Source organism: Musa acuminata, chromosome BXJ1-4 (assembly GCF_036884655.1).
Source record: "Musa acuminata AAA Group cultivar baxijiao chromosome BXJ1-4, Cavendish_Baxijiao_AAA, whole genome shotgun sequence".
NCBI lineage: Eukaryota > Viridiplantae > Streptophyta > Magnoliopsida > Zingiberales > Musaceae > Musa > Musa acuminata.
In genome coordinates this window covers 37,159,554-37,182,405 of record NC_088330.1, presented here as the reverse complement: position 1 = coordinate 37,182,405, position 22,852 = coordinate 37,159,554, and the positions used below count along the sequence as shown (strand labels likewise).

General features: G+C 36.6%; 1 protein-coding gene across 1 annotated transcript; it reads right to left on the bottom strand.

Annotated features, from left to right (window-relative positions):
• Window positions 1-2,987: 2,987 nt before the first annotated feature.
• LOC135662892 (mitochondrial intermediate peptidase, mitochondrial-like) lies at window positions 2,988-22,362 on the bottom strand. Its single transcript, XM_065176712.1, has 17 exons — window positions 22,065-22,362; window positions 21,903-21,984; window positions 21,766-21,818; window positions 21,584-21,638; window positions 19,381-19,519; window positions 19,247-19,301; window positions 15,236-15,458; window positions 14,227-14,322; window positions 11,680-11,799; window positions 11,436-11,561; window positions 10,947-11,102; window positions 7,009-7,125; window positions 6,208-6,333; window positions 6,060-6,127; window positions 4,073-4,208; window positions 3,714-3,879; window positions 2,988-3,619 (listed from the first exon to the last, which is right to left on the bottom strand). The coding sequence occupies exons 1-17, from the start codon at window positions 22,262-22,264 to the stop codon at window positions 3,384-3,386; spliced, it is 2,154 nt and encodes a 717-aa protein (XP_065032784.1). The 5' UTR covers window positions 22,265-22,362; the 3' UTR covers window positions 2,988-3,383.
• Between the last annotated feature and the right edge of the window lie 490 nt (window positions 22,363-22,852).

Here is a 22,852-nt window from a genome sequence, read left to right as displayed (position 1 = left end):
ACAACTATCTCACACGTGGTTTTCAATCTCGCAGTTTTTTATGCATTAATCTTCACATGACGATAAACACCTTTTGAAAAATTTGAGATTTTTGTTTTATGTTCTTTTGCTGCGCATGTGATGTCACCCCTAGATTTTCCTACATGTGGTACCATCGCTCATACTGGGCTACAAATCCCAATAAGGGCCCAAGACAATTCAGAGACTAACTAAATAACCTAGCCTCGTAATGGCCTATTTTAAGCCCAAATACTAACTTAATTGTAACCAAATCAAGCATACGTATGGGCCTAATGATTAAACTAAGGCTAAACATCTCAACCTGTTGAATCCCGAATTTTGATGATAAAATCAATTGATGAGTTTATGAACCAATAAGCATTTGAGATAAGTGATGTAAGAGAAACTTCGATCATATACTTGAACAATTGAAAAGCAAATCATTTAAGCAGGAGAATCAGACGTTGGGTCGAAGAGCATTATGTTAGAGATTGGACATCGGATCGGAAAGATCGAGTATTGTACCAAGAAGATCGGATATTGTGGGAAGTCAATATACCAATAGATCAAGCAATACGCTGAAGAAAAGGATGATGTGCTGGAGGTTCGGACGAAGTGTCGGATGAACAAATAATATACCAGACAATGTGTTGAAGGTTTTATTATTGTAATTAGAGTTGTTAAGTCTTGATCGAAGTCGTTAAGAGTCTAATTGAGTTAGTTTTGAATCATAATCTTTTCAACTTGATTAGGAGTCCATTAGGCCTGAACTAGGGTCAAATTGGGCCTATTGGAAGGTCAATTAAGTGACCTGGGTTTGGGTTGGATGGTTGTACCATCAAGCCCAGGCGGTGGCATCGCTTGAGAGCCGGAAAGCATTTCCGAGAATCTCGACGGTAGTACCATCCAAGCAGATAGTGATACCGCTAGAGCCTAAGTTCCCAAGCTCTATCAGGTGGTAGTACCACCTACGCAGGTAATGGTACCGTCAAAGCCTAGGTTCCTAGGCTCTATACAATGATAGTACCGTCAATACCCAAAAACCTAAGGATTTAAATTTTTGACTTTATTTTTTTAATCATTTAGGGTTTATAATTATCTTCCTCATGCTTGCTCGATAGAAACACTAAACTTACAATTTCAAGTGTATAAACTCTCTTGAAAAGTTTTGAGGCCATTCATCCTTCACTAGCGTTTTCCCATCTGCCTTCTCCTTTCCTACAACTAGATAATATACTACTTGGCCTTTTGCAACAACTCGTCGACTAGATAGTCCATAAATTTTTGACAACCGACCAAAACGATGTGAAGGGTGGAGATCGTTGATGAAGGCCTAGAAGTAGACAAGGACCCATGGGCGCGGTTACAATATCATCCCAATGCCTTTAGTGATTCACTTCGTCAAGGGTTTCATTTTCCTCCATGAAGAGGTCATAGTTCTCTTTTGCAACTTACAGTTGAGCTCCAACTTCTCGGTATGATGGTTTAAATAATTGATTTAAGTTCGAAAGAAGGTGTATGTATTACTCTCGGGCTAGTAGTATATGGCAACGTTATCAAGAAAGCTCAACACATTGACAAGTGAGTGCATCTATTATTTTGTACACTACGAAGGTCATGACTTGCTCAGTCGCGGTTAAGCTCTCGTTGAAAGTCTAAATGGAATTTGTAGGAATGAGAGCCACACAGAGAATTTAGACATTGTCTTTCCCTTGTTTGATTTATCACCTCATATCTTCAAAGCATTGATCCATCTCAAAAAATTGCTCTCTTATAGTGAGGTAATTCTATTGCAGAGTGTACTTCCAACCCTCGTGGGGGGAAGCTTGTTTTCTTCTATGAGGAAACGTTAGGGGAAGATATTTTTTGAGTGATTTCTAACAAGACTAACTGGGAATCAACAACAGAGATAGGGACAACCTCGGGAGGGGCATGATTGGGGAGTTGTTTCTTGCCACACAAGCTCTGCGAGTCAAAAAGATACAATAGTTTTCACCATTTCTTGCCGACCTGCTAAGTTAAGTTAGTAAAGACTTCCAAACGCAAGACAACTATTAAAGGGTTAATTGAACGAGGATGAAATCCCAAATCATTAAAAAGACATGTTGCAACTACAGTTGTGTTGAATATTTCATAGACCAGAAGCAAGAGTTCCCATTGGCAATCTTGAAACTAGGGTCCTGTGGATAATCCCAAGAAATTTTGGCTCGATTTCCCTACAACATATTGGACCTTCCTTTTAGCATCAATGAACTTGTCATAAATCCAGTGTAGAACAATTAGGGAAAATATACACTTGAGGCATTTCCAACAAAAAACACCACTTTGATGATAAAGAAAAAGTGATGAAGCATAATAATTTTAAATTCTTGAGTGAGCTAACTCAAGAGTTCAGTAGGGTGTTTGTGAGATAGTCATGCAAAAAAAATCTTCGACCATGTTTAATTATAAAGTGAGTTGGTTGAATCGTCTTTTTTATACAACGATTAAATAAATAAAATATCTTACGACGTGCTTGGTAGGGTGCCGCACGTCTCACTAGGTTGTAAATGTGCCAAAAACACCCTAATAAACATGTAAAAGAACCATCTCCAATAACTTTACATATATACAAAAAAATCTTTACATATTACATGAATCTATTTGACCAATTAGATACTATCAATTTATGTGTAGCTCAGAGCACGACGTAAATGTGCCAAAAACACCCGAATTACCATGTAAAAGAACCATCTCCAATAACTTCACATATATACAAAAAATCTTTACAGATTACATAAATCTATTTTACCAATTAGATACTATCGATTTATAGGTAGCTCAGAGCACGACAGGACATGGTGATTTGTACCAGTAGGATTTATCCAATCTGCTTTCCCTCTTGGAAAGTCCAGTCTAGAAAAAGAGCACGAAATACTGTAAATTTACTAATCCATAATACTGAAAAAATGTTCCTACAATATCAGGGACAAACAGTTCAACACCAATTGGGAATAAAGTCATACCATACCAAAATATAACCAAGTACAAAATATTAAAAAACCTCATGTTTATTTTGACAATAAAAATATGGTTCAGTCTTCATATAGGATGAAATTAGCCATTGAGCATTGTATACCACTTCACATGCAGTAATGATTTCCCAGTTGCAAGCTGGTTCCGATTCGACCATTAATCTCGAAATTAAGTTCTAACTACCAGTTTACTCAAGCACCACACACTTAGACTAGTATCTGCCTGCATTTGAAACTAGCAGATATGGTGCGGCCGCAGAGGCTCGTTCATAGCTCTCATAAAATGCTATAATCTTGTAATGTTGAATTAGAAGCAGATATCAAGATACCTATGCCACCATCCGTGGTGCCTTGATGGAGTAGAAAATCTCACAAATCCATTTCTCTACAAAGGCTGCTTGCATCAGGGATGCTACCACCATTGCAACTCAAAATGCCATCACCAATGAAATCCTTCAACAAGTTTACAGGATCTTTTGCTCCACCATGCTTAAGGAATTTTTCTCTAAGGGCAGTTCCAGTGTCGGGGGACAAAGGGTCCTCATGGCATGTATCCCACCATATTGTTGCCGCAAAACACCTTGCATATAGGTAGCTATAATAACCTATGGCCACAGATTCAAACTATAGTTTACTGCATGAAAAATCTAGACAGCAGTTGCACTTGTATATAAACATTAAATAATGCAACATGCTTACCAGCACCATAATTTATAAGGTGGCTAAAACGGGTGTGCCAATGAGTTCCCTCAACATGGTTCCAGCTGGTGTGCTGTAGTTTCAAGTCAGCAACCATCGATACAGTATCCATTGAATCATTGTTTTGTGCCCCAAAGAGTTTTAGATCAATTAATGAATAAAATATCTAGATAGAAAGATGATGCAGAAAATTAGTACTCATCTAGAAACCAGAATGACAAAAACCATACACAAGGTACATAAGAACTTAGTATTTGTTTTTTAAAAAAGCTTTTGGTTGCTTTTTTTTTTTTTCAAACCTGGTAGCAAGCATACTAGAAACACAAAAAGGAAAAAAAAAAAGTTAAACAAGTGAATACCTGACGCTGCAGCTCCGTTGCAGAAAATCTTTTCCGTGAATCATTCATTGCCTTCACCAACTTTTCTGGTATTGCATCACCAGTTGTTTCATGTCTAGCAAATGTCTTTAAAACACGGTAATCCCAAGCATAGTACCTGAAATATCAGTTGGTTTAACCAACAAAAGAAAGCAGACAACTATACCTCTTTATCCTTAAAAACAGAAGGTACACCAAGTCCATCATGATAACACCATCAACCATTGAAACAGCCCTGGTGGAGGTTGTTTACGAGGGGAATAGGCCAAGTGGGTGGCCAACCGTCTAGCAATACAAGATTCATTGCCTGTTATTCCACCGATTCAGTATTAATTTCTAACATCATTAACACCAACTTTTTAGGATCTTTATAATATATATTTTATATTTATAATTTGTTATATTTTTATGACATCTTCCCATCCCGGCATGTGAAGAAAGTAGGATGCCAGAAAGTACTACTTTCCTAGAGTTCTGAACTATCACCAAAGTGACGAGATAGATTTGAGAGATGAAGACTTGCTTTGAAACAAAATCCAGGTGCCCAAAATACGACTTCTTAGCGCATAAGACTATTTCCAAACCAAGACATCATCAAGAGTATTCAATAGAAACCTGAGCCTAAATTGTTTATCTCAATCCTCGTTAGGCCCTACAACACTTAAGTGGGCTCATTAGTGGATCCTCAGACCAAGCAGCACCTCCTAATGACACTTTTAATAATATCCACAAACCTTATCATCACTCCTTCCAATTATGTTTCTGATTTGATAGTAAACAGACACCATTCAAGGTGGATGCTAGCATGACCTTTTCTAATTGGATGGAACTGAATCATATCTAGATCAAGCTTGGAGACTAGACCAAACATGACTCAAGATCCAATTCGAGCCACACCAACTCTTTAAGAGGACTGACCTCCTTTCATAGAGATACCCAAGTCTTATTTGGATTGAAAATTTAGACGCATTTTCATCATTGTTCTTGAGGCAATCTTGGAAGAATTTTAGACTCCAATTTAGAGTTTAATTAGCTTCTAAAAACATTAATATGACTATAGTATAGGTAAGGCTAGCTATTTTTCCTAATTAGACAAGTATCTTAAAAGGTTTTAGTGTCCTATTTAAGAGGGATTTGTGAAGGATAAGAGATAAATTTTCCTTGTATGTAAACTCTAATTTATTCCCAAATAGCTTAGAAATAAGAGTGAATAAGGGTGACATTCTCTAAATAAATATATTGTAAACCCAAGAGGCATCATAATTTGAGTTGTTAATATATTTTCTCTATAATTCTTAACTATCTCTATTCTCTTTTTTCCATCCCCTTTATTCTCTCTTGTTGCTATCCTATTGGGAAAAAAAGAAGATAAGTCCTATCAAGCAACAAATGAATAGATCAAGGACCTTGAAAACAATGTTCTAACTTATGTTACTCAGAACTTTAAGAATACTTCCTTAGATGTGAACCTAAACAGCTAACTACATAAAACCAATAAATATTCAGGCAAAGAAAAAGATAAAATACTGAATTGGCATAGAACCAATAAATATTCAAGCAAAGAAAAAGAGAAAATACTGAATTGAAACCAATTAATTTAAACTAAGGATTTTGAGATGATGATTGCTTCGAGACAGTGACTAATAAATTTACAACACATTATTTATAACTCATATCTTAACTATTGTAGTTTATCATAGCATATTAGAAAAAGCAAAATTAATTAAATCTTCTCATATTTATTGAGTATACAAGTAGAATCCTGTGTCTTTGAAGAATTGAAAAAAGCTGAGACAATGCACAGATCAGTCACTCTGTAGTAACATATTCAAGTCTACTTGGATTTGTTGCCTGAAATTGAATATTGATGACTATAATTTATATGTGCAAATTACTATTTCAGAATCAGTCCTTTAAATGTGAAAAATTGCAGAAAACATAAATGACAACAGAACTAACTTGTACTTACTCAAAAAGGTTTGAAGGTATTTCAGCTATATCAAGAACTACTCTGGTACCTGAGAAATGCTGATAATCCTAGGAAGACAGCAAGATAGATTAATGCATATGAAGAAACTACATAAATGGTAAGTATAAACTGAACCAATATATAATACCGTTCTCGAAAGAAGAGAATGAAGAGCATGACCAAACTCATGAAAAAGTGTCTCAACATCAAAATGGTTGAGCCTTGAAGTTGATGATAGAGGTGAACCAACGAAATTGCAAACTAAAGCAACAACCTGTAACAATAATATTTGAAAGTTAAAGATTCCGGGATAGCTGACTAACAGACAAAATATATTAGTTAATAAATTCTTGAAACATCAACAATTGATCAGTATGAAGCTTTTAAATAATTCCACAATGAGCTTACTGGTGCTTTCCTGTACCAAAAACTGAGCCTAACAAAGACATATTAAAAAAAATCAGGTGTGACGGGAAAGCCCAAAAAGCATTCAATTTGTATTTAGCATACTAATAGATATAATTCTTAGACATATGTTGGTCCAGTGCAAATTATTACTAGCACTAAATTAGGTCTTTTTTCTCATGAACGATGGTCAAATGTCAATATATAGAGCACCTACCTTGTGGATGATTTAAGTATAATATCCAGACATAGTGAAATCAATGAGAACAGAAAAAAATAAGACCACTGAATGATTAAAGGATATAACCAGAGAGAATTTCAGTGAAGCAAGTCATCTGACATTACTAAGCAAACATACATTATCCAGTACAATGAAAAAATCAGTTAAGACTGGAGAAAGGAAGTTCAATGCATAAAATTCATCAAGATAATAGCATTAGAGAAAGAGATCTAACACTAGGATTTCTTACAATAAAAGCTAGACTAGCCAAATGTGAAACTAATATAAGTTTGTCCAAGATGCAAAAAGACATTCAGGTCATACAGGAAGCTGGTATTCTGTCTCAGAAGCCCGGCGCCCTCCTCTAACTGCAAAATGAGCACAGCCTGGATATTTGCCTTTTCTCGAATAAAGATCAAGATACAGGAAGCCCAAATCACCCTGTGTACAATATAAAAATGCTTTAGTTCTTCATATGGAAGCAATATATGAAACACATGCAAAATAAACATAACTATTTCATGAGTAAAAAACTAAAAAGGAGACAATAGCCAGGTTGTTTGAATAGTGATGTATGTGAAAGTGAAATTAGGCATTTAACTTTTTACCATGTAATATAACAGACAATAGGAATAGTGCCACTAAAAGCAAGCATAGTGAAGAGCTGATACATAAAGCTTCATTTTTTAGTGTTTTTCAGACTTATTGAAACTTAAACAATAGAAAAGAAATAGCATGACACGTGCAAAATGAGAAACAAGGTAACAAATAACAAGATGTGGAGATAAATTTTAATGACCAAAACACAATGATGAAAAGGGACATTTTTCATATAATCTATGGCTTGTAGAATTTAAACATAATTATTCTGAATATTAAACATTCCACGTCTTCTTATTTTGCTCATGGCAGTGCATTTAGATTGAATAAGGCCCTTCTTTATACAGACCTCTGAGATCTTAATTTGGCATTTTGATTCAATTTAAGAAATTTTGTTAAACCTGCATAGGAACCTGTTGAACAGAATGATTGTGTAACAAATTAAATATACATGAGTGAACACCTTTGTTCTGGTTGTAATGATTTAGGTTTCCTATTATCGAAGATCAAGGGACTCATTATGTATTACTTCTGTTTACGTAACCACAGGCAGTAATTATTCAGGGTTACAATAATATGTACATGTTCCTCTTTCTTTATCTAGATAAATTCTCATCAGCCAACTGATACACAACACAAATATGTAATGTTGCATAGCCATATAGCTGGTGTGGGCTGCACAACTTTCATTATGACCATAAATGTAGACATAGGACCTGAGCATGCTCCCGGGGTTCATCCACTGTCGGAGTACTATCACATTCACAAGGACAGCATGAGGTACAGATATCAATTTGGCATATCCTAGTTCAAGCAAGATGGTGGAAGTGATAACAGTAGTGGCAGCACTAATGGTGCTGGTCCATCCCAATTCAGCAAGTCCTACAGTCTGAGGCAGACCAATGGCAATGGTGCAGAATTCGGTGTTCATAAGATAGAAAGGAGTGTGCTAATGTGAGATATTCAGTCCCATATGAACTGGATAGGGGCATTAGCGGCTTCTTTAGCTCTTTGAACAGGAGAGGTCAAAACTTGATTTTGTTGATATTAATCTCATGGCAATCCTATCTAGACCAAGATTATTATAGGCACAAGAAGAAAAGGGATATAAGCAAGTAACCGCAAAGTGGTTTAATTTTAATGCATCCCTCCTAACACAGCTTCGACACTTACTACAAAACTACCTTTTAGAAGCATGGCCGTGAGATATATCTTTCTATGCCATGTGAGATTCTGAGGAGCTATCATTAAGGAAATTTGCATATAAACGAAGTCCTCAAGAAAATAACAAAATCTCTACAAAGTTACCTTTGCCTATGACAGCTGATCTGGTCCCAATAAAATGAGCATCATCAATTTCATGGTACATTGTAACAGAAGGATCATCTACCACATGTCCGGTAATGCATCAAATTAAATACTAGATGCAAGGTAATATAAAAGGGTTAATAGATATTACAGTTTATGAGATTGAAGAGGGATATATAGTCCAAGGTTTGAAATTTCGTACCGTACCGGAGTTTCGATGATCTCTCGGTACGGTACGGAACGGTATACCGCTCGGTATACCGAGCGGTATACCGAGTGATATATGTATATATATATATAATATATATATTTTTTTTTATTGGCCGACGTCGCATCGCCTCGGCGACGTCGCCTTTTCCTTCCCCACACGGGGCGACGTCGCCGAAAAAGGCGACGTCGTGTCGCCTCGGCGACGTCGCCGAGAAAGGCGCTGCGTCGCCTCGGCGACGTCGCCGAGAAAGGAGACGTCGTGTCGCCTCGGTGACATCGCCGAGGCGACGCGACGTCGCCTCGATTTTATTTAAATTATTAATATATATATATATATATATATATATATATATATATATATATATTATTTTATTATTATTATTCGTTCCGCCCGGTAACGGGCGGTCCGCGTACCGATATCCCATCGGACCGGTACGTACCGCTCGTACCGGGCGGTACGGGTCGGTTTGGCAAACCTTGATATAGTCCATGTCATGATTGATAATTATGTCAACATATCTTAATAGGATTTACCCGAGCTCCATTCTTCGTTAAGAAGCATACTAGAACATTCATGCAGTGATAGGATAGTTCAATGACATGCTTAAATATTACTCTTTACCATATTCTATAAAACTCGCCTCAAATGACAATGCTACCAACAACAATAGCTCCAATAACAAGATGAAACATAGTTGAAACCAAGGTTCGTAGTTTCGTACCAGATCTCCAGGTTCTCTCTTTTCTTCTCCCCCTTCTTGAGCTAATACCGCCCGGTAGCGAGCGGTGACGATCGAAATCAATTGTTATCGATCGATTTCGGGCGGTAACAAGGCGGAAACAACCCCAATTGACGGTACCGCCCGGTACAAGCGATATCATTCGAAATTAAAATCCTTGGTTGAAACATCAAATTTAAGAGAGATTGAGACTTGCCTTTGTATTATGTTTTAAGCATTAAAGGATGTGTTCTAAGTCGACACGAAAGCTGACAAATTATGCTGCTGTCAAATTATCAAGCAATAATCTTGGACATAGAAAAGAAAGGATCTGAAAAAGGAAGAGAAAGGACTGTAGGAAAAGATGATAAGGATGGTGGTCATACAAATCATCAGAATGAGAGTAGACAAAGAGAATTGAATGGAAAAGATATCAGTCAAAAGGAAGTGGAAAATTTTGAAGTTGGAGAGGGAAGGTTTGAGGACAGCAAAAAGCCTAACCATGGCTAGGGTTCAAAGTATAGAGGTAGTTTCACATTTGGGAAGGATGTGTGCTCCTTATCATCTAAATCGGGTGAAACATAGAGTTAGACAATTTGCAACACAATTTATTGATTGGCTTAGAACCTCATCTAAGCACAACAATAACATAGCATAGCATAGCATACAAAAATTTTGGGTTGGTTATATGGATTTTTTTCCACCATTTAGCTCTAATGAACTTAACATCACTAATCAAACAAAAATCAGTGAATAACCTTAATAGAAGTCATAAGACTTATGAGAAGACTCTGATCAGTCACCGAGGCTCACTCTTGTCTTTATTCATTTTGCAACACTCTTGTTACATTGTAAAATAAGTAGGATTCTTTTTTCCATATCCTCGGCCTTAAAAGAAGTATCAATTAATTTCTGCATGCACATTATTCAATACAAAATGCAAGTCTTGTGTCACTTTGAAAAGGATAATAAATGGACCAATATGCTATAGTGAGGCCCTTTGCTAATGGTATAAAAGTGCTTGAAAAGAATGGACAGAAGTTCCTCAGAAAGTCAACCTTTTAATGAGTTTGCCAATAGGTTCTTGACTCTCTACAGCTTCAAGTATCAAACACAGTTTGCACATCAGAGTGGGTCTTAATGCAAGCCATGATACTTAATACAGACTTGGAATGATAATCATGCCACATCACCATATTAACTGTAGCTCAAACAAGATCCTATCACAAAAAATTTAGTTTAGGTCTAAAACATTGATTTGAAACATCAGATTGAGTAGAATATGTAATAATTGAAGAAATGAGAGAATAAAAATGCAGCACATATACTATGTGGGTTTTAGAGATGGCATGTCATTTGTTTTTCACAAAAAGTTATGCAACCAAGCATAGATAGAGCAACAGTCATGATCTAATGCAAGTATACCTCCTGACGATGATGAAGAGATAGCTTCACTACGTCTGGATGCCAAGATTCACCAGAAGACATGGGAACTTGATAAAATGTTGCCCCAAACAATGCCTGAACTAGTACTTTTAAGCCCTCAAGGCACCCAGATAAGGAGAAGTACGATGAAAGGACCTGCTCCAGATAAAGCAACAGCAGAACACTATTGAAAAAAATACAAATGTGCAGAATTTTATTGTTCAAAGCCTCAAAAAGGCAAAGCATCCATGAAAAAAGTCACATAAATGTGACAGTATCTAACTTATAGTGAAAGTAAAATCATGGTTCGAAATCGGACATTGTCAGTAAGGCATTCTGCAGTTCAAAAAGACTAGAAACATATTCGTTAAATGGCTAATGCTTTGTAAAATGAAAGGTATATGATGCGACAAGCTACTGCAAAAAGTAACATGTAAATGTTATCATTATAAATTAGCAAAAGCTAGTACTCAATGGAACTTAACATACTGATGATTCTAAGCCATATGCAGAAGATTTCATCATTCCCGTAAAAAATGTCTCATCCCATGGCTCTAAATCAGCACCTCTTTGATTTAGATATTGCCTCTTGAACTCTCGGATAATATTGAACTCCTAAACAACAAAAGATCAAGTATACAGCAAATAAACATGTAACATTAAACAAAATCACAGAAAGAGAGTCTGCAACTATATGTAGGAAACAAAAGGATGATAAGTATCATTTTAGTACCTCATCAGCTTTACATCTAACACTTTTGCTCAAGTTAAGCAAGAAAGACATGGCAACATCAGGTGATGCAGCCATGTTTGGACGAATTGCAAACTCAGCATAAGACTTGCATCCCATTATCTACATGAACCATTTCAAATTTAAAAGAAAGAACATAAAGGATTAGAGATAAAAGAGAAAATTAGTAAATGAGTTTAATTAAAGAAAAAAATGATGATTTCAATCAAAACGTTTTTAATCTTACAAACATTTCTGGAACATCTTTGTCCTTTTGATAATAATGACTAGCTAATTATTCATTTATTAGCAATAACTATAAGCTACCATTATTAGATGGTAGCTAAAAACATGCAAGATGTAATGAAGACTAAATAAGTTGCTTTCTTGAATTTCAATATATTAGCAGGGATAAGAGGTATTGTTCATCTAGGAACTCGAGATACTAATTTCTTTATTGGTCTATGTTTCACTCTCTACCTCCTTTGATAAAGACTATAGGATGTTCCTGAGAAATACAAGTCAATTGCTCAACCATATTTTGGCCGTCATATATAGACTTGAAGAACATGCCATTATTTGCAGCTTTTTCATGAACTAAAGGTAAAAGTGTATTCCATATTATAATTCATAATTCTTTTGGGAAAAACAAGTAGCAACATTGATCTAATGGTCTTATTGCAAAGGGGAAAGATAAGAAGCATGGACACGAACTCGGTGACATGCCATTTTTAGAAAAATTAGGACATAGATACAGCAAGGACATGTGTATCTTTTTAATATATATAATTATATATAATATTTGATTAACACGAGTTTTATAGTATTTATACTTCAATTTTATAAATTCAACAATATGAATAAGTAAATATCATCATACAGGTTGAAACAATTAAAATCATCAAATGTAAGTATCCAAAATAATAATCATATAGTAATGTAACCCGCCAACTTTTAGGATTCATAAAGTAATGATCGTGTAAAGAATCATAATCAGTATCCAACTCTACTAGAGATGTTAGCATATTCATCAGTGACACATATTCTCTTCTTTGGTTGAATAATATCTATTTTAGTCTTTCTCGAGAGACCTTTAGATCTCTTTATGGGATCCTCTTATGGTCATTCATCACTATAATATTTATAATAAAAAAATAAATAATATCATCAATATACTTAATTATGTAATAAATATAACTAAAAATCAAAATTAATATATACATGAGATTCAAAGAATGAGCCAAGCAATAAAGTGAAGTATTGTTCTTCGTCCAACAATTAATAAGAATTTGATAAATAACGTAAAAAGATGAAGAATCGTCTAATTTCTTTCCTTAATGTCTACAATTTTTTTTCCTTCACTTTCTCAATCATATTGTCCTACATGTCATATACTAAATGAACACATGGTTTATTCGTGTCACAAAACCTAAGCATATCATAAATAAGTCCAGTGAAAACAAGTATACAATCAATATTGTGTTACCAAATATCATCAAGCACCTTTTACTATACAAATCTTGTACATAACATGACCATTGGTCGCTAATAACCCTGATTACTAATAACCCACCTTTAATAAGTTTAAACATTTTAAACATAACAATTATTGAGGTAAACCCTTTACCAACTACAAAGAGTAACTTCCATGACACAAACTCACTAAATATGACCAATCTCATAGAACGACTCATAACAAACTCAATAATCCATGTTAACTGATTTTGTTCAATATTCTTTGCTACACAAATATGTTGGATAAAGAATATGAATAACACATGGAGTCCAAAAAATATTTAAAAATTATGATTCAATAATCTGTGTTATAATGACCAACCTCATTGATAACTTCTTTTATCAAATTTAAAAGAAAATATTTATTCTTTGTTTCTCCTATGCAATCTACTACCTTCAGAAACATAGTTCTACCATCAATCACAACCATATTTAACATATGAGAAATATTGATTATATTCTTGATTTCACTAGACCTATTTATGATAGACTTTGATTTTGTGACACAAAGTATATGACATGGGAACGGTATGATTGAAAAGGTGAAAGAAAAAATATATAGAGATGAAGGAAAAAAATTAATGAATCTTCATTATTCTATGATGTAATTTATCAAATTCCAATTGATGAACCAAAGCTGAAAAAAATTAGTTTTACCGATAATGTTGATGAATCATCAGATGGAGATGATAATGGCGTAGAGTAAGTCTAGTGATTTTTAAATATTATTTGATGTACTCAACCTTTATTTTGGATACTTATATTTAGATGAACATGTATGACAATATTTATATGTTCACATTATTAAGTTTTGTAAAATTTAAGTATAAATAAAATAAAACTCATGTTAATCAAATATTATATGTTAAATATGCACATGTCCTCACTGTGTTGATGTCCTAATTTTTTAAAAACTGGCGTGTCTGTGTCTGTTTGTGTCCCATGTCTGTGCTTTTAAGTGGGTAATATTTAAAAATCAAATTGATATAAATGGTTACTGGTTACAAAGAATTAGAAGCTTCATAATGAAAGTACCTGTGCAAGTTCATGACGAGCACCTATAAGCTTATCAAGAACAATAAGATTTGCACGTGGAGTAGAATTTCCCTTTATGTATGCTTGCTTCCTGACCTGCAAAGATTCAAAAAATGTGTTTCTTGTCTGGCTTAACAAGTGATTTTCTAAAATGGATTTTTTAATACTTGCCTAATATAAAATTTTTCTTGGGTGGCAACCACAAAAAAAACCAAATATTACAAAGAATATTAGTGTCTAAAAAACATTTGAGATAATTTTCACAAAATCGAGAAAGAAAAACTTTAACCAAAGAAGTCCTTGAACTAAATAAATTTACACAAAGAGGTAAGAAGTCACAATATCATAAAGTTTTCAAGTTTATCTATAGCATAACAAAAATGTGAATGCTGCTAGAGGACCTATAAAGTATACTTATCTGCAAACCCCAACCATTTTTTTCCCTTCTCTTCCCTTTTCCTTAAATCTCCCTTTTCCCTTTGTCTCCATCATCTTATGACAAGAAGTAGTGGCAAAGTTGTCAATAAGGCTTTAGGCATCAGTGTCCTTTGGCATGAGGGTAATAGGCAATCATGAGCAAGAAGTAGAAAAGTAGGCTACAGTCATATGAAAAGAGCAAGGGTTTGGCCGAAGGCTGTTTGGGCCCTCAAACACAAGGGACTTCAGCACACAAGTTCCATAGCAACAGCTTCAGAACACAACATACCACTGCAGCTGGTCAGGGTTTTTGTTTTGTTATTTTCACCCTCATCTTTTCAGTCCTTCCCCTTCTACATATTTCTGCCTATTGTTTTTCATTACTGACCTCCGCCCCATATTCATAATAGTCATTCAATCCCCTTCTATCCACACCTATTGTAACGGTTTTGGGAAACCATATAAACATAAGATTCTATGATCTTGTCAAAAAAGAGGAAACCATATTACTCAGTAGGTTTTTGGGGAAAGATGACAATATAAAAAGTTAAAAACTACAATCCAATTGCTTCAAGTCAAGATGGGAATATACCTCAGCATCTGATACCCATTTCAAAATTGAGGATAAAGTACTTGAATCTGTAGGGATCTTATAACCCTTTTCTCTTCTTGTATCTCCTACTTTAGAAATTTCATTTGATGCAGTAGAGATTGGCCGATATATGGCATCAAAATGATATTGCATGTTCTTTGGTATGCGTGAAGCTGGAAATATATCCACAAAACCTGGATCAAACATAATATTCTCATTGAACCTGATAAGAGCATAAAAAATAAGCTAGTACCCGGTGACAAGCAGTACATTTGCTAATTTATACATAAAAAAACAAAATGGAAAACAGAAATGCCTAAATATAACTTTCCCATGAGCATCACTTACACGCTAGGCACCATCAACACAACAAAGAATATGAGAACTTATGAACAGTTGAAACATGATAATACAATTAAACTAAGGACACCATGTAAGATCCTTGGTTTTCAAGATAAGTTTCATCTAAACAACTTAAACAAAAAAAAAGAAAAGGCGTCATGGAGTAAAAGTCATCAGCCCAAAATTCTTTTCTAGGAAATTAATTAATTCCATGTGAGGCTGCAGTATTAAAATCAAAACAATCAATTTTCTTTTGTTAAGCATTTGGTCGTGTGTTTCAACTATACAAACTGTATTTGGTTGCAGAGCACATCAAATAGAAACATGATTCCGGACAGGCCTGTCACTTGCCAATAAAAAAAACAAATTACTGTTGACCCTTTCATGCATAACTTACAGCCATCTTTTCTTCCAATTCTTTCCAATAACTACATAGAACTTGTTCTATGGCCAGCTCTCATTGCTTAAATGGCAAGTCAACTAACAAGATATGTGTTTTGGAGGGCCAAGTTATGCCAGATCAATACTGCAATAATAAAATAATGGGGCTGACATATCTTATCCCTTTAACCCCTCCCCCTCCCAGAGTCTTTGCACTCTCACCTTCCAATTTTCCACTCCCCTCTCAGTCCCCCTTCATTTTTCTGCCCCAACATTAGCAAAGAAGTAGAAATCATAGTGAAAGAGGGGTCAATAACTGATGGCAGCATCCATTAGTGGCATTTAAAGCAAAATATTCCTTTAAATGCCACTAATACTCCTTCCGTTATTTCTCCTACTCCCCCATCCCCCATCCCCCCCCCCCCCCCCCCGACCCCCCAACCAAAAAAAAAAAAAAACAGAAATCAAAATTCAAAATATTATTTCTGTTATTTCTTCTCCAACAAGAGGAATGACAACATGCAGCAACAGACAATGGTTGGCCCCAACTGCTGCCTGCGTACTCCACTCATTAACAGAGTCAATCAGAATTAATTGATTGATTTGAGCATTTACACCAAGTCTAGCACCTAAGTTTTGGCCACTAAAAACATGTTTTTCCATTCATCAAGTTATAATGAGACTCAAGGATTGTTGCTTCGGCTATTGGGCCCATACCAGTACATGACCGCACTGGGTGGTGGACGAAGAAGAATAAAAAGGAAGAAGAGGAGGAGCATTGGAGTGACAGCCGCACGAGCAGTGGCACACCACGTGTGGCAAGCCACGTGTGGCAAGAAGTGACCGCGTGGGCAGCAACGGAAGACCACCTAACGACTCATTACAAGGCATCACATCGCGAGCTGAACCCCAGTTAAAAGAAAAAAAAATATTATATTTACATATAGAGACAGGACCATGTGGTTAGGGCTGGTCCATGTATCAGTTGGCAGTCAATTGGTAAACGAACTGGTCAGTTTAGCATACCATGGTGCAACTTTTACTTTAAGAAAAAAAAAATAAATTCAAGCCTCAAAATTTACAAAAAAAAGAAATTTTAACTTCTTTAGTTTTAAGCAAAGTTTTAATATCAAGGTTTGCAAGGGCAATATTTTTTGGTCCAACATTTTGTTGATATATGTAATCAACATAAACCGAGCAGTAAACGTGGAATGAAGATAAAGCGAGTAGTACGCATGGAATCAAGATAAATCGAGCAGTACATGTGGAATCAACATAAACTGAACAGTATGCACAGAATCAACATAAACTGAGCAGTACACACAGAATCAACATCAACCGAGCGGTACACGCAGAATCAACATCAATCGAGCGGTATGTGTGGAATCAACATAAACTGAGCAGTACACAAGGAATCAACATAAACCGAGCAGTACGTGTGGGATCAACATAAACCGAGCAGTACGCATGGAATCAACATAAACCGAGCAGTACGTGCAGAATCAACATAAACCGAGCAGTACATGCGGAATCAACATAAACTGAGCAGTATGTGTGGAATCAACATAAACCAAGCAGTACGCACAGAATCAGCACAGAATCAACATAAACCGAGCAGTCCGCAAAATCAAGGTAAACCAAGCAGTACGTGCTAAATCAAGATAAACCTAGCAGTACGCTTATAAGACTATACATACAGACATATAACACTTGGTATACCAGTATGGACCAATACTGTACTAATCCAAGCCTTATCTGGTACAGGACCAGAGTTATGAACCTTGCTAAATACCCCCAGTACCAGATTGCATTAACTGGTCTGATGGTGATCTGGCATAGGACCAGTCCTTTTTGGGCCATCTAGCTGGTTCAGGCTTCTTTTATTTAGGACTATATCCCACCTCTGTCTTTATCTATCTCACCCCTCATTATATCCCACCAACTGATTTGGAACCATAGTTTTCATTATAGTTCATTTTACAATGACAATTGATATGACATATTTTGGCATCGCCCACGTGGATCTAAGCAAGCAGACACGACGATGTAGACGTGGAACCTCAAGTACGATGTGATGCACAGCACACATGTGGCGGGCAGCCACTTGCCGCCCCCTCCGTATGAACGGCATCATCATAGTATAGCCACCCCGGAAAGCTCGGGGCGGCGCCGCGCGGCGCCGATCTGTGCAGGTCAGTCGGTGCTCGTACAGAAGCTTAAGTCAACCGCCTGAGGAGCTGGCCGCAATAAATTGACCCCGTACGACTAACTCATCCTCACAGGTATAAAAGCTAACCCTCCCTAATCAAGAAGGGGGGACATTTCGAACTCTCAACTCTCTCATACATACTATTAACTTTAGCTTCGGAGGGGTCGAGTCGAGAAATCCGCCTCCTGACCTCGACCTGTGTGCAGGAGCCCAACGACAAAAAAGCATGCCACTCACCAAGAGAGAAGACCGTGCTCGGAGGACGAGGCTCGAACCCGACCCGACATGACGCTCGCCCTCACTACCCGAGCACCCACGTGGGCGACCTTGTACATCGGGGACTGAACCGAGCCGTGCTAACACCTCGACCACGGCGTAAAGGTTCACCAGCATTTTGGCACTAGAAGGAGGGCCCGAGGCCTGCACCTCGGCCGAACTTGCTCCCGAGCCGTGTACCTTGGCTATGAGCCCTTAGCTCCCCTACGGGTGGGAGCACTGATAAGGTCATTTAGTCTCAATTGGTTAAAGAGTATGGGAACCAAGGGCTCATAAGTCCGCCAGGTCTTCCTTACCCTCAGAGGCGCCTTTTGGAGCTCACATGCTCCGAAAGGACAAAACCGTGCGGGTACGCCTATCGCCCAAAGCAAACAAGTCCTCGCGAGCCTACGAGCCGCACCAATGGCCGATCGACCAAATGATCCCTTACCAACGATCATTTGAGATATCTTTGCATAAAGGTCCTAGATGCAGGGATATCTGTATGATTATCAGGCAACAAGATAAATTTCATTTTACCAAGATATCTAATTTGAATTTTGACAGCTAGTCCTCACTCATTTGGGTTCACTTAAGGAACATCTGCTTCCTTTTTGCACTTTGTGGCTTGTCAATTACCTACTTCAAGATGGATACTCGATTCTTTGCATATTGAGCATCTTGTTTTAGTTGTACAGGAGAGATTGATACATAAGACACATGAAGTCCAAAAACCAACTATAGAAGCTTCAAAAAACATACTTTGTATCAATAGGAAATTGATTGAAGTTCAAGAGTATAAGTTAGTAGTGGATGATACGTACTTATTGCCCAGTCTAGCGATCTCGACATTCAATTGATTAACTCTCTGTAGTTTATCTGCGACAAATGAAACACATGACTGTAGATTATAAAATAATAATAATAAAGAAAAAAGCACCAGCATAAAGTTAATTACCATCAGAAAGATGAATGCCACCATTTTCAAAGTCCACACGCAAAGCATGTGCTGCTCTTTGAGCTTCTTCTGTATGCAAGACACGCTCACTCTCAGCTTTCACTATTGCAGTGTACAAACTACCATTTGTGTTTAGGAACTACAAGTAAAAGGTGAAGATTAACATAGAACAAAAAGATGAGTGCTACTTGAAAAAAAATAAGTCGTTACAAGAAATCTTTGACATAAAATAATAATATATTTGAACATATGCCTAGATCAATGGCTTTTAGGGTTTCTGGATTATATTATGATAAGTTCCTTCATGGCTTTTAATGCAAAAGAAATTACTTCTGCAAACTTCTGGTTGTCAGTTGACACATTTTCAGAATGGCTTCAGAGACAACTTAAAAAGTTATATCCAGGAAAAGGTCAGGACATCCTAGATTACAGAAAACCACGGAGGTACGAAAGCATTGACAATCAAGTCAATACATGTAAAGACAAGCAGGCCAAAGATGCACTCAACCATGGTCATGTCATGCATGGCAATCACCATAACATCTCCATAACAAGTCAAATCTGTTGAAAAAAAGAAACTGGTGAATGCAACAGAATCCTTGACAACTCCAGCACCTTCTCAGCCACATTCTTGTATTAAAGTCTCTCTCAGAGGCTCTAACAGACTCCATATCGAAAAAGATAAGTCTCAGCAGTCAGATGAAAATTTCAGCTTGCAGTAAATGAAGCAAAGTTTTGGGATTAAAGCTATATGTCTTATTTGCGACAAAACAGCAGCTACTAGTTGTTGAAACTTCCCCAACAGGTCAATAAGTTTATGAGGAGTTTCCAGTTCAATCTGAGCCCTTGTACTCCCTATTGCATCAAATTTGGTCACATGTCATCAACTGATGATAAGCAAGGGTATCAAAAACAAACTGTTGTGCAGCACATTCCTAACATATTTGAAATTAAGAATACTGATCTCATAGACGTTGATCAAATCCTAATTGCTAAAGATGTATGAATGAAGAAGTCCAACATAGCATAATTATTTTCTGACATCAAAAACCATTCTCTCATGAAAAGATGAAAAGAAGACATAAAAGCTTGATGTAGACATCATCTAGCATGATCCCAGTCCAACACCTTGAGGACAAGGTGAACTTAATGGGTGAAACATTGTAAGAGAGTTGGATTAAACCTAATCATAACCCTACTAAGCCTAAACTAGGTTGGTCAAGAGCTGGACCCAACTGACAAATTCAGGGCCATGTTTGGGTCTCGTGGATTTATGTGTCTTTGTGGAATCTTGTTCATGGCTAATATCAGCCAAGCGGGGTCATCGACATGACAGACTCTAATGTTCGACTGAGCAAGGCCTCAGCCTTGCTAGTCACTGAGCATTCAAAAACCATCCAAGCATCACCAACATCACTAGAATCATCTCATTTCTTGGTATGTGTTGCCAATACTTATGATACCTCATAGAGTTTAGCATGCCAAGCGTCATCCAAAGGAGAATCCCAAGGTCCAAATCATTACCCTCTGTGGCCAGATCACCAAATTTCAGTGTCCCAAGATCTTAAATACACCAAAAAACAGCATCTTCACCATTTGAACAGCATTTCAAGCTACCATGAGCTTTTTTGGAGCAAACAAATTTAGTCCATATGTTGTGAATAAAACAAAGTGAAACCAAAAAAAATTTTAGCATAAAAGCTAGCATGGGCCAAAAGAACCACTACTCCTGTTGGCTAAGTTGTCTAAAAATAACAATGCTAATAGGTTGCAGCTCAAATCATAATTTAAGTCTTGACCAACCAGAGTAGCAGGCATCCAGAGCCCATTAATGGTGGCGTAGTGGGAAGTGCAACCCAAATTCGTAACTTGTGCCTTCAGTTGGGACCAAGTCATGGTACATAGCATTTCTGTTTAATCATTAACAAGTTTGTTGCTCGGTAGGGCCAAGAATGATACAATGTCCTTTTATGGAAATAAATCATATCCTTTTAGGATAACCATGATTTAAGAGTATGATTTTGGCCCATTGGGAGCTAAAAAATGCAGTGATATAGCATTAAACTCTTCCATAATAAATAGAAGAATAAAGAACATATGTATTATGACAATTGCTTTTGTAGGTTGCTTTAAAAGTATAAACCACATTACCCTTCACAGTGATTTAAACCAAACAGGGGATCATCAACAGGATAAAACTCACATGAAGATATTCATTTATCCTCATTGATGCCTTGTTTGCTTCCTCCACATATTCCCTAAAGATGCATAATTGCAAGAATATTAAGTCAATATTAACACATAAGAAATAAACTGTCTTGAGAAACAAACAAATAAGATCAAAACCATATGTAACGTAAGAATCAGCCCTAACTACTCGATCACCTGTCAGGATGAGTATTCCTGCACAGCTCCGCAGAATCAATAACCGAGCATACCTACAAACAAGCATCGACGGAACTCTTTAACAATTCTCACTACCACCAGAAACAAAAAGGACAAGAAATTATATGGAACCATACAGTATCAGAGATCTCGTCCATGGCCCGGATGATCTCCATCGACGGCGGTAGCCGAGAGATATACGTAACGAGCTCCCCAGATCTAAAGATGACATAAATAGACGGTTTAGAGACAGACTGGGAACGAAATGTCTCCGTCTTAAGCATTTGGCTTCGACTTACTTCTGGATGGCCTCGTCGACAAACCTACGGAAGCCTTTGGGTGTCTTGAGGACATCGAAGCCATAAAGCCCCGTCTCCGCGCCAGCCGTTTCAGCGGCGGCCATCGAGGAGGCGTAAAAGCTGTTGCTAGCGGAGAAAGCGCGAGAAGGATAGACGAAGAGACAGGCAGCCCATCGGCGGGGCTTTAGCGCCGAAAACATCTCCGACGGCGTTTTCCCCTTTGCTCTTCCCGTCGCCGGGGTCGAAACTGCGATCGGTTCTTTACGCCGACTGATGAGGGCTTCAAAATCGCCCTTACTTATCCCATTAAAAAAAAGCGATATATGAGCAAAAAATATTTATTCACAATTTATATATAATTCCGTTGTTATTTGTCAGTTTCTTTAGGATAAATTGTAATAAAGCATATACCAAATCCATCTGTATCAAAAATAAAAATATATGTACGTATTATTTACCCTTATATTTGATAATATGTTTTCCTATAAATGACGAATATAATCATTTTGAATATTATTCTGTTTCTTCAAAATGGTGGCAATAAATTTGTTCCAAATGACCGTAAGTAACTGCGATGTTTCTTTAAATAATTCAAATTGGGCTTTTCATGTTCCTTTTTTATTTTGGATAAATCTACACACATTTACATTGTTATTTAATATTTTTTAATATAAGCAATGAAATAATTAGCCTAAATATAAATTTTATTAAGTCGACAATACATATGCAAATATTTGTTTCAATATTTGGAAGATAAATGGATTCGAAAAGTTGAAGCTGCTGTAAAA